The 13,254-nt window shown below is 38.7% G+C and overlaps 1 protein-coding gene across 1 annotated transcript in view; it reads left to right on the top strand.

Moving 5' to 3' along the window:
• The window catches only part of Dhc16F (Dynein heavy chain at 16F), a 68,198-nt gene extending 55,379 nt beyond the window's left edge, over positions 1-12,819 (top strand). Inside the window, exons 60-68 of the mRNA XM_034983791.2 lie at positions 2,323-2,524; positions 3,484-3,724; positions 4,349-4,549; positions 5,766-6,007; positions 6,742-7,032; positions 10,508-10,660; positions 11,133-11,333; positions 11,716-11,845; positions 12,291-12,819. Of these exons, the coding sequence (XP_034839682.1) occupies positions 2,323-2,524; positions 3,484-3,724; positions 4,349-4,549; positions 5,766-6,007; positions 6,742-7,032; positions 10,508-10,660; positions 11,133-11,333; positions 11,716-11,845; positions 12,291-12,520 (1,891 nt within the window). The 3' untranslated portion in view covers positions 12,521-12,819. The remainder of the gene's footprint in view (positions 1-2,322; positions 2,525-3,483; positions 3,725-4,348; positions 4,550-5,765; positions 6,008-6,741; positions 7,033-10,507; positions 10,661-11,132; positions 11,334-11,715; positions 11,846-12,290) is intronic.
• Positions 12,820-13,254: the final 435 nt, after the last annotated feature.

The following is a 13,254-nucleotide window of genomic DNA, read 5'->3' on the forward strand; positions in this document are numbered from 1 at the left end:
CTTCGCGGTGTAATTTGAGACATCGAAACTGTCAATAGGAGATTGCTACCTGCCAAATTTCATGAGTGTAGGTAAACTGAAAGTACTCTATAGGTTTGATTCCCTTGACAACCAGACAACGAAGTGAATGAAGAGGCAGCGAAGAAAGTTTTCTAGCATAAGCCCATTTAAAAACAAACAATTCATCTTGATCAAAAGAAACTTTTCTTTTCTGGAAATGGCACTGGGTGGGTTATCTCATAAAAAAAACAATACAGCGGACGCTAGTCACAGAAAAAAAATTTGGGACACCCTGTAGCCTAAAGTGGTGGTATAACCTATCGTTATAATAAATGAAATGAGATGCTGTTAGATTTGTCTTGCGTCTTGAAGCATCATCGAATAAAAATTCAAACATGCGAAATGAAGATCAAAACAAAAATTCCGCATCCCCTTGAGTATGATTTCGTTGAATAGTTTTTTAAATCACTGTGGGTTTCTTTTCCAGTTTTTATGGAAATATTTACAGTAAACTAAAAAATCAAAACGAAAAAGAAACTAAATGCTTGAAATAAAAATTAATTATTGAATAAAATTATTGAGTCTCTTGCCGTACCAACCAACCTCATCGGTCGGTACAATAAGAGAACTGAGTTCTATACCATACATGGCTTCCAAATCGCGTCGGTGGGGTGCTGGGTGGTGCAGGGTGCAGAACGAGTGAGGCAGTGGAGACTTTCATGTACCTCCCATAATAGGGAATATGCATGTAATCAGTTCCTTATTATAAATGCGAAAGTGTGTTTGTTTGTTGGTTTGTCCTTCAATCACGTCGCAACGGTGCAACGGATTGACGTGATTTTTTGCATGGGTATAGATAAAGACTTGGAGAGTGACATAGGCTACATTTATCCCGGAAAATCAAAAAGTTCCCACGGAAAAAAACCTAATTCCACGCGGATGAAGTCGCGGGCATCATCTAGTATTTTTATAATTTTAATTCACTTTTTACTTTGTTATAACATAGTATAAAAAATATAAATATTGTTTGAAATGCTCCAATTTTTTGGAAAATTCGCCCATAAGGGTGGTAAAATAAGGGATGAAAGTTTGTATGGGAAAGTTTTAATTTTTGATATTATAATGAACTTGAAATTTAAAAATTTTCTTGAGGTTAGGTGTCAGAAACGATTATGAGAAAATCCCCCCCCCCCCCCCTTATAAAGGGGTGAAATGGGGGTTGGAAGGTTATATGTGTTATTCGGTGCTGTTCAGAGTGCGCGTCCTGATGTTATAATGTTTGTTTCTGAAAAAAAAATGCCATTTGTGTCCTGTAGGCCACGCGGGCGAACCCGCGGGCAGAAGCTAGTTAACTAAATAAAAAAATAATGGTTGCGATTTAATGTCAGGACAATAAAGATTCGGGGAGGAAAAAATGAAGTAAATTTAAATCACACGCATATTCCTTATAAGAACAATAAATATAATAGTTGTCGTAATAAGCATTACACAAAATAATAACCCTTCACGGAACGAAAAGCTTAATTTGCTATAATCCATTGAAATATATGCAGCATGCGATACGCACCGCCCGCCTTCCCACTGTTAAACATACAAGAAAAGCCAACCACCAATCAAGCAATACGCACCACCACCAACCAGCATCACACAAATTCCAAAACAACTCGACGCACGTTTCGCCCCAACTCCGGAGCATCCTCAGGAGTTGTAGACCTTACAATGCACAACAATTGCAAAGTCATATCGCATGCTGCATGTTGTACTATACAGATTTCTCTCTGTTTCAACGGATTACAGCAAATTAAGTTTTTGGTTCATTGTATACTATGTTCATGGAGTTCCGCAAAGTAACGCCTGCTTCTCTACAACATAATTTCAGGCTAGGTGCATAGTTTTATTTTTTTACTTTATATTCTCTATTACTCTTACAATTATTTACAGGGTTTCCCTAATTCGATAATAGCATCACTTATACATATACAGCAGACGTTTTTTGCTAGAACAACACACACATAATGTAGAATAAGTACACACCTTTAAGACTGTAAGGGTAAGCACACACTGCAAATTTTCAACACGCGATTTTTGCCGCAGAAATCTGTAATATACCTATAGAATAATGTCCGAGCGATGAAAAGAGTCCGTGTTCACATGTTCCATCTTAGGCTGCACCCACATTTGCCAGCAGGTCTGATTGCAGCCAAGCACTAGTCTATAAATAAATAAAAAACACTTTAGGCCACAATTGAATTGGCTTTAAAGGCATTATGCAACTTTTTGTGTCAGTTAGGCAACTAAGAAAATAAAAATAAAAATTTTTAGCTATGCCGATACAGCATCCTCCATCCCCCTAGTGTTCGTTTTGAGTACTGGCTCGGATCCTTTCGGTGCTTTCCAAAAATTTGCCACTGAGATGGGCATGAGAGAACGGGTGCACTCTATCTCTTTAGGACAAGGCCAAGGCCCCATCGCTGAAAAAATGATTACTAACGCTAAGCCCAAAGGAGACTGGGTATTTCTGCAGGTACATATATCTAAATACTAAATTTATTTTTATAAAGTGGTGTTTGCATTTAAATAAGGGCCATAGTAGACAATATGGTGCTTTTAGCATCAACAATCGGCGATTTAGTAGCTTTTCGGAACTCCACTCCGCACTCATACTTATGAGTACAATCGTTGAAAAATGATTTACGTTTTTCAAAATCCCGCGGGAACTCTTTGATTTTCCGGGATAAATAATAGCCTATGTCTCAATCCAGGGTATAATCTATCTCCATTCCAAATTTCAGCCAAATCCGTCCAGTAGTTGTTGCGTGATTGAGTAACAAACATTCAAACATCCAAACATCCACACTTTCACATTTATAATATTATTAGGATATTAGGATTAGGATTTCAATACAGTGATCGAATGCAGAAAGTCGTATTAACGCGACGCAGTCGCAACATTGCTGGTGCTAAAAGCATCGCGTCTGCTATGGTCTAGGCCAAGTGCGGTTTGATAGATTTCACGCACCTTTGAGAACATGACAACTTTGATGGCATTCAGAATACCTCGCAATGTTTTCTTTCACTGTTAAATACTTAATTGGTTAAAAGGCTCATGACTACAAAAAGTTAGAGGTGCTTGTCTGAGATCGGATCCGAACCTCCCGGCTTAGACGCCGACGTGTACAGTACAGGCTCCGCTTGATAATAGATTAGCATACATAATTATAATAGGCAACAAGTTATTATGAAAATCACATACATATAGCTATTTATTAAGTTTCAATGTAAAAATATTTGAATGATAAGAAAGTTTGGCACTGAGTTGCTTAACAGTTTTAATAGTTCTTATAAGTTTAAGTGATTTTGTGAAGTAGTGATAGTAATAAAAAATACCCGCTTGAGTTTGTTGTGGGCTCTTCTCAGAGACGAGTTTCGTTTCGTTCTAAGTTTGACTGTATATAAGCTGTTATATACTCTTATTTTTTGTAGAATTGCCATTTAGCGGCATCATGGATGCTAAACCTTGAAGTAATAGTCGCCAATTTCGGAAGCGAAGGCTCAGGTCTCAGCCCAGACTTTCGTCTCTATCTCAGTTCCATGCCTACGCCAAAGTTCCCGGTCTCAGTGCTCCAAAACTCAGTCAAGGTCACAAACGAGCCTCCTAAAGGCCTAAAGGCCAATGTCAAAAGAGCTCTCGTAGAAATGGAAGAGGATTTCTTTGAAAATCATGGTAAGATGAGAGATAATTAATCATCATTTATTTATTACATAATATATAGGAAAATTGAGTTCACTTGTTGGCTATATCGTAACTAGATGAAGCCCTCGACTTTGTCCGCGTGAATTTAGGTTTTTAAAGATCCTCTGGGAACTTTCTGATTTTTTGGGACAAAAATAGACTTACGGTGGTTACGCACTCATCCGATCCGAGTTCGTGAAAATACGTTCCTTTTTGCTTTGTATGACATGTCGTAGATAATCGCTGGTATTCTCAAAGATGATAGAACTTGGATGACGGAAGTGCAGTGCGTAATCGCTGTAAGTGTGTCAGTTCCTGGGATGCTATTATATCTGCTATTTATATCAAAATTGGTTAAATAAGGTAAGCATAAAATACATTATTATTATATTAATATCACTAATATAGATTAATTCAAAGTAAGTGGGGTATCATATGAAAGAACTTTATCTGTACATTCTAAAACTAATTTTTATTTAATTTTATGTATAATAGTTTTTGATTTATCGTGCAAAATGTAAAAAAATACATCTGTAATACGGAACCCCCGGTGTGCGAGTCTGACTCGCACTTCGTTGTTTTTTTTTAATTATCTCGTTTAATTGTATTTTGTAGTATTGGAGCAAGATTGGCGGACAATGTTGTTCGGGATATGTATGTTCCACGCAATCATACAGGAGCGCAAGAAGTTCGGTCCCCTCGGCTGGAATATCACATATGAGTTCAACAACAGTGACCGAGAATGTGCCATGTTGAATCTGCAAATGTTCTGCGAATCTGGCCATATCCCTTGGGATGCTCTTGAGTACATAACCAGTAAGTTTAGTTTACGTATCACTAGCTGATGCCCGTGACTTCATCCGCGTGGATTTACATTTTTCATAATCCCGCGGTAACTCTTTGATTTTCCGGGATAAAAAGTAGCCTATGTGTTAGTCCAGGGTATACAGTAATAGCTATCTCCATTCCAAATTTCATCCAAATCCGTTTTGCGTGATTGAGTAACAAACATCCAAATTCCAAACATTCAAACATCCACACTTTCACATTTATAATATTAGTAGGATATTAGGATTCTATCATTCTAACTAACCCTTTCTTGTATTTGATGACAAGCTAGCACTTGATTCATCACACGGCTGTTGATTTATGACTAGTGACGATAAGGCTGTGATAGGAAGCTGCAATAGCCTAGTGCTTAGGACGTCCGCCTCCCGATCGGAGGTCGGGGGTTCGATACCGACCTCTAATTTTTCAGAGTTATGTGTATTTTTAGCAATTAAATATCACTTGCTTGAACGGTGAAGGAAAACATCGTGAAGATGCATGCCTGAGAGTTCTCCATAATGTTCTCAAAGGCTTGTGAAGTCTGCCAATCCGCACTTGGCCAGCGTAGTAGACTATGACCAAAACTGGTTACTTCTTTTTTAGGGTTCCGTATCTTAAAGAGAAAAAAAAAGAAATCCTTATATGATCACTTTGTTGTCTGTCTCTCTGTTTGTCTGTCCGTTTGTTCGTATGTCGTGTCTGTCAAGTAAACCTATAGGATACTTCTTGTTGACCTAGAATCATGAAATTTGGCAGATAGGTAAGTCTTACAGCAGAAGTAAAGGAAAACATTCAAAAACTGTGAATCACAACAATAACATCACAAAACAAATACGTGTTCATGAACAAATAGTTAATGTTTTCAACTTTCGAAGTAAGATTAATATATTAATTGGGGTATCATATGAAATGCCTTTACCTGCACATTCTAAAACAGATTTTTATTTATTTTTATATAGTAGTTAGTTTTTGATTTATCGTGCAAAATGTCGCATAAATATGACTAGTACGGAACCCTTGGTGCGGAAGTCTGGCTCGCACTCAGCGGGTTTTTTGTAGTAAGATTTAAAAAAACTAATGCTAGTTATGGATTTTCTTAGTCCAAATCAAGAACCTCTATGTTTGTAGCATTCCGAAATATTTTTTTGCGGAAATCGACCTTTGGTTGGACAATAACATAACCTCTTACCAAAACTTTCATCAGGTCAAATAACGTATGGTGGTCGTGTGACTGATATGTGGGACCAAAGATGTTTGACCACAATTCTCAAACAGTTCTTCTCACCCCCCGTTCTCGAAGAGACTTACACGTATTCCGCCTCCGGCATTTATTATTGCCCACGCTTGGACAAGCTTGCCGCAGTTCGTGATTACTGTGATACACTTCCCGTCATTGAAGATCCAGAAGTTTTCGGAATGCATGAGAATGCTAATATTGCCTACGAGGTAACTTCAAAACTAAATAACTTACCTGTGTCTAGGTCAATAATTAATTACGATGCCCGTGACTTCATCCGAGTGGATTTAAGTTTTTAAAAATCCAGTGGAATTAGGAATGATGATATAGTCAAATCAGCGACTTTTTATCGAACGTCAAAACGATCGCTTAGTAAGGGAGCTTGCATGATAGGTGGAGAGCTGAGCTGGAAGTTGTGGAGCAGGAAATAGATTATAATACAACTCAAGAGGAAATAGCTCAACGTTTAGGAACCGGGTGGCAATCCAAAAGGCTATTGTAGGTTTGAATCCCACCAGTACGTCTAGCTCTATTAATGCACCTAGAACAAGTTTGACATTTATTTTGAGGTAAAACGGGAATTATTATAACATGCCTAATCTTCTCTATATATAAAAATGAATCGCTGAATGTGTTGCTGATCGCAAATCTCGAGAACAGCTGAACCGATTTCGCTAATTCTTTTTTTATAATATTCCTTGAAGTACGAGGATGGTTCTTACGGAGAGAAAAATTAGAAGTATTTAAAAAAAATTAAAGAATCGACTGTTAGGCGCTACGAAGTACGCCGGGTCAGCTAGTATTATAAAAATATATCTTACGGCTTGATTAATCGGAGTATGCCCGACTTGTTTCGAACTCATACGGAGTTCTTTTTCAAAGATCCTCTGCTATAGTTTAAACACTAAAACGCCTAATATTATTTTGTTTTTTATTATCACAGAATAAAGAAACAAACACTCTAATTAACACAATAGTGGATGTGCAACCCCGTTCCGGTGGCGGCGGAGAGGCTGATACTCCGGATCAGATCGTGTGGAGGATTTGCGATCAAACGCGCGTTGCTATCGCCAAGAGCGTGGACAAGTCGCTCGTGAACCTTGCGCTGATGGTGCCGGACGATATGGGGCAGCTGCACTCCCTAACCACGGTGCTGCTGCATGAGACCGACAGGTTTAACACGCTGCTCGCCCTCATACACAGCTCGCTCAATGAGCTGCAGAAAGCCATCAAGGTGAGTTCGTGACTCCCGTATGGACATAACTAAAGTCACAAACAATTAAAAAAAATTGTAAAGCGCTCCAGAAAACTCAGAGAAATCGGTGTAAGTATATGTTACCGTCAATTTGTATAGTCTGATATAAATAAAGAATATCTTGGCATTCTTTAGAATACCTAAAACATTCAGGAAACGTATAAAGTACTTTTTATTTCATACTTTGCCTATGTATTCAATACAATTCTTAAACAGCAATACTTTGCCAAAACAAACCCGATATTTGATGTAGATTGACTGAATAACAACACTGCCCGTAACATATATATAGAAAAAATGCACTGAATTTAGAAACTCCTCCTTTTTGGAAGTCGGTTAAAAATCCTTACGTGTATCCTGTAAAAACAGGCGAAAGAAGTGATCTAGATTTACCAACAAATGTGATTCCGCCACTTCGGGTCCGATAAAATCATCGAATTACTCCCAATCAAAACGTTTCGATGATCTGCGACTTATCCACAGCCCTTCCAGCAACGTATTGGGACGATATCTGGACTGGTGTAGCGTTGGCACTACTTAAAAGACGCTTGATTGTATGTCTAACCATATGTCTAACAGTGGGTGCACAATTGACTGAAAATCATGAATTCGTGATGACTTGCTTGACTTGATTTGTATTGATGCTAGTACCAATGAAAACGGCACCGCTCGTGAATATGATATTTATATTTTGTACGTAAATTTAGAACTTTTATAGATGAAATAAACAATTCTAATTATAGATCTAACCCCCAAAACAAACCTGTAACATTAACGTCACGTGATATGATACCATTCATCCCACGCAAGCTCAGGTCGCTTAATTGATTTATCCCGCGCATGCTCAACTATCCAAACCACCCTACCCACGACCGCTTCTACAAATTCATCCATTGTCCGGACGCGTTCAGGGGCCTGCGCAATGCGCATGCCTATGTAAACACCAAGATGTCAGCTCCAGAAAAACCCGGACGGGACGCTTAGGCTGGCTCACCTATTGGCTTTCTAACATGCAGCCGCCATTACAGGAATACATCGCTGCACCACGCATTCTCAAACGGCGTTAGCGCATGCGTGCGCAACGTCTACCTGCCAGCTAGTTTATAAATAGAAGTTACAGAACATTCTATATTTAGGGATATATATACCCAAAAGGTCAAACGGCCAAAAGGTCAAACGGGCAAAAGTTCAAACGGGCAACAGGGCAAACGGCCAAAAGGTCAAACGGAGCCCTATTAATATGCGATATAAGCAAATCAAAAGCTTGGTGTATACAAAGAATTTTATTGTTGCGTCAGCAAAAGGGTGAAGTAGGTGTGTAGTCAACTCACTGCAGCGGTCAGATCCTGGAACTCTGGCCTTTTTATTTATTTATACTTATACAGTATACATAATATGATTATATACGGTTTGATATTTCAGTTTTGCTTGTATCTGAATAAAAATAAAACTCAAACTCTATTCTATCTACTTTCTTTGTTATTAAATCCTTGTACCCAATTTATTAACCACATTCTTTGTTTTTACTTCTATTCTATCTTATCTTTTATACTGTCCGAAACTTCTGGCTCCAGCCTTCACGGTTGTGCCTGTGGCGGGACCTGTGTTCCCCAAATGCTGAGTGGAGTCCATTTTAGTACCACACACCAAGCATCTTATTATGAACTAGCTGACCTGCCCCGGCTTCGCTCGGGTGGAGTTTAGAAAATCGAGGGGGAGGTTGAATTAAATTATTCTCTCCGTAAGATACTGTTGGAATTGGCTGTAAACTAAATTGTTTATATTTAAATATGTTCTTATTCTTATTTTTTTCTAAGAGTTCTTTGTTTTACATTCGATGACATACACTTACTTCAAGTATATATCTCAAACAGGACGTCCAAGTTTTTCCTTTTACTGATATTTTTCCCTATAAAATCAAAATATCCCAACGCGTTATCAGCACGAAGGGCTCTAGGTGGAAAAATAAAAGTGGAAAAGTGGTATTTATTGTCCATAGTTGCTTTATTTGTTGCGAACAAGAAAAATCGTATTTAGATATTTTCCTTTCCAAATGTCAAAAATAGAGAAGTATATCCCACTTGGAAATTGAAAATGATTAAATTATTTGCTACATGAGAACCTGTGGTTTCCTATTGATGGGTATCCAGAAGGAGATACGACCGCTGCATCAATGAAGGTGATTCTGTTCGTCATGCTTTCGCCCTGTGGTGGACTGTACAGTGTACATAGTTGATTGTACTGTTAATATTCCACCTAAGATGAATAGTGAAGATATTGCGTACGAGGTGCACTCTGACCGTCTGAGCAAGTATCAGCTCTGGCATAATATGGTTAGGACACTTATGTCGCATAGGCATGAATCAATTGAACTTGAAGAATCATCACGTAGTTTAGGTCTTAGTTTTTTTTCTCATGTTAATTTTTTTTCTCTTGTTCCTGTGTGTTAATATTTTATTAGTTAAGTTTAAGTTTTTTTTGTAAGACAATTTAGTTTAAAGGGGGATGTTGGAATTGGCTATAAACTAAATTGTTTATATTTAAATATGTTCTTATTCTTATTTTTTTCTAAGAGTTCTTTGTTTTACATTCGATGACATACACTTACTTCAAGTATATATCTCAAACAGGACGTCCAAGTTTTTCCTTTTACTGATATTTTTCCCTATAAAATCAAAATATCCCAACAGATACTTCAAGGAATATTATAAAAAAAGAATTAGCGAAATCGTTTCAGCTGTTCTCGAGATTTGCGATAAGCAACACATTTAGTGATTCATTTTTATATTATAGATTAGATTTGAGTCAACGTTCTACACCAAATACCAACATTTCAGGTTGGTAACTCATTTCGTCTACGAGCTAGAGACCCGTAATACACGGACAGACAGACAGTAGACTGAAATTAATAGAAATAAAGAAAGAAAAAAACCGAGTGCGAGTCAGGCTCGCACAATGAGGGTTCCGTACTACAGTTTTTTCGACATTTTGCACGATAATTCAAAAACTATGATGCATAAAAATAAATAAAAATCTGTTTTAGAATGTACAGGTACAGACCTTTCATACGATACCCCACTTGATATAGTCACTCACTTCGAAAGTTGAAAATACTAATTATTAGTTCATGACCACAAGTTAATTTCTTGTGTGATTGTTGTTGAGAACAGCTGAACCGATTTCGCTAATTCTTTTTTTATAATCGTCCTTGATGTACGAGGATGGTTCTTACGGAGAATTTTTTTTTTTAAATTTAAATCGACTGTTAGGCGGAATGAAGTTCGCCAGGGCAGCTAGTATTCAAATAGAAATTCATTAAATCATTTTTCTAGTCTTCCTATAGACCTTATTTCTGATTTTTTCAAATAGAGAAACTCCGAACATCTAGGTCTCTCCATCGCTGAGTAACTAATGATCTACTTTGTATTGGTATGTAACTTACCACATATTGCAGGGTGTAGTGGTGATGTCGGAGGCCTACGAGGCGGTGTACAACGCCTTCATTAACAACAAGGTGCCGGACATGTGGCATCGCAAAGGGTACAACTCGCTCAAGTCGCTCGGCAGCTGGATACACGACCTCATCTTAAGACTCGACTTCATCGAGGTATTTATGGCTCGCAATTATCAATGCTCATTGGTCTAGTATAGTGAGTACAGTGTACATCGTGTAGTGCGTACCCACCAACACATACTGTGTGTATGTGCCTCATGTATATGTGTGTGTGTATGTGTGCTATATTCAATAGGGTCTTAGACTGTATTAATAAAATGACGTGATTTTTTATAGCGGTAGTTTATGGGACTAGGATTCATTATTAAAGCGAATAATTTAAAAAAAATCATGATTGAAAAAGGTAAATCCACGCGGACGAAGTTGCGGGCATCAGCTAGTAAATAATAAGTAAATAATTATTCTATTAGCAACGAGCGGAGGACGTAACCAGAGAAAACGCGTATTGTCAGAGACAATATCACTGTAACTATAGTATTGGTCATAGATTTAAAAGCATACCTACTTACATACACTTTCCACCAGAAGAAATGTTACTATTCCTATACTTATCTTATGTCGGCAGAAATGGTTAATAGACGGAGCGGCGCCTAGCAGTTGGGTGTCAGGGCTGTTCTTCCCGCAAGGGTTGCTCACTGGCGCCCTGCAAGCTTACGCGCGCCGCTACAGAGTGCCAATAGATGCGCTAATGTTCGATTTTGAGCCTATCACCTTCTTCTTATCACAAGAGGACGTTTTTAATAACAGCAAACAGAAGAAAACCAAGGTAGGTGGGACAGATATTAGTAAACAGGTGTATGAGGTGTTTGTATACCTATACGTAGAGTAGGTACTCGACGGGTTGAAATGGCAATCGGTGTGGGGATGGCCCGCACACCCACATAGCCCCCGCGCTAATCCGGCGCGGAATGTCGTGGACGGCGTGCGGGGCACCCCCCGCCTTTGCACCGATTGCCATCACGACCTGTCACCAACTATATATCCACGCATAACATAATATTATAAAGGCGAAAGTTTGTCTGTCTAGCTAGCTTATCACGAGCCGTTTAACCGAGTTCAAATAAAAGTAAATAAAATTACTTATCGAAGGTAGGTAAATAATATTGTAGGCTAGATTATTATTATCTATACGTGGTTACGTTTTGTAGGAGGAACCCACCAACATGGCCGTGTTTGGTCCATTGGAAAAGCCAGAGGACGGCGTTAACATACACGGGCTGTTCATCGATGCAGGCCGCTGGGATCCACAGCAAAACTTACTTGTCGATGCCTTGCCAGGTATTCTTATTAATTCTCGCTCACTATTGGCTACAATGCATTGTTGCAACAAGATAACCATTCAGCCAATCACAATTGAGATTGTAATTATGACTGATGCAGTTCTTCCGCAACCGATCAGCTGATTGGTCTGCTTAACATGACGTCTCCGTCCATTTCCGCTTTGGTATACATCAGTAGCTACTTAAGGTGGTTTGATACATCCGGCCGCGAAAATTCAAATCTAGGTAGTTTTGCGAAAATAGTAGACATACATCAAAGGCTTCCCGAAAGATAATTTTCTGAATTGTCCCAGATTAGCACAAATAATTGACCAAAGTTTTTATGGAAATTTTAAGAGATTTTCGAAAAACTAACTAAAATTTGAATTTTCGCGGCTGGATGTATCAAACCACCTTAATGTGTGGCCGCCGCCCATCTTTGATCTGAAGTCATTACTCCCCAGGTCAAATGAACCCACCGCTTCCGGTCGTCTGGTTCAGGCCTGCGTTGTCGCTGCCCAAGCCGGACCCGCGCTACGAAGCCCCTCTGTACAAGACGTCGGAGCGGGCCGGCACGCTGTCCACCACGGGCCACAGCACCAACTTCGTCTTGCCTGTTCTGTTGCCCTCCAACATGCATTCAGAGTTCTGGATCATCCGTGGCACGGCGCTTCTTACTCAAATTACTGATTAAGGTGATATCAGACGGTTTTTTCGGTGTTCACTCGACAATCATGTGGTCACTTTCGATTCATTTTGTGTTCAGCGTACCGATTCGCTAACTCAGTGTCTCACACTGAATAATAGCCACCGAACTCATTAATCAACATGTAAGTATTTTAATTTTATTGAAAGTTTTATACGAACAATTCTTTTAATATCACGCAATGAAGCAGTAATGTAGAACCAACGAATATCAAATGAGTTCCGTGGCTATCGTTCAGTGTTGGAAACTGAGTTACGGATCACCCCGGAGATGGCCGATCAAGGAAAACCTGCACCAATCATTATTACAATCGCAATTGTTATAATTAGCTAAATTTGTTCTTGTTGCGACAATGCATTGTAGCAAATAGTGAGCCCATGAGTGAGTGTTAACCAATCAGAGGTGATTGCGATCTTCAAACTATAGCTGTCAAACTACCGCGGGTGAGTGAAGTATGCCGAATGAAAGACAGAAATGAACAAAAAATTAACCGTCTGATATCGCCACTAAGAGATTGCCTTAGCGCACTCCCTAGCGCTCTCCATACAAATGTAGTTAGGTTCGCATTTGAAATATCAACCCATCAAATTCAATGAAATTTTGTAGAAACGTTATAGGAACTAATGTTACTGTGAATATTATTTTACGATTTATTTCAACAAATCGCTCGTAGCACTTTTAATTTTCCATAATAATATAATTCTATTAGTCTTTGTCTGTAT

This window comes from Maniola hyperantus, chromosome Z (assembly GCF_902806685.2).
Source record: "Maniola hyperantus chromosome Z, iAphHyp1.2, whole genome shotgun sequence".
Lineage (NCBI taxonomy): Eukaryota > Metazoa > Arthropoda > Insecta > Lepidoptera > Nymphalidae > Maniola > Maniola hyperantus.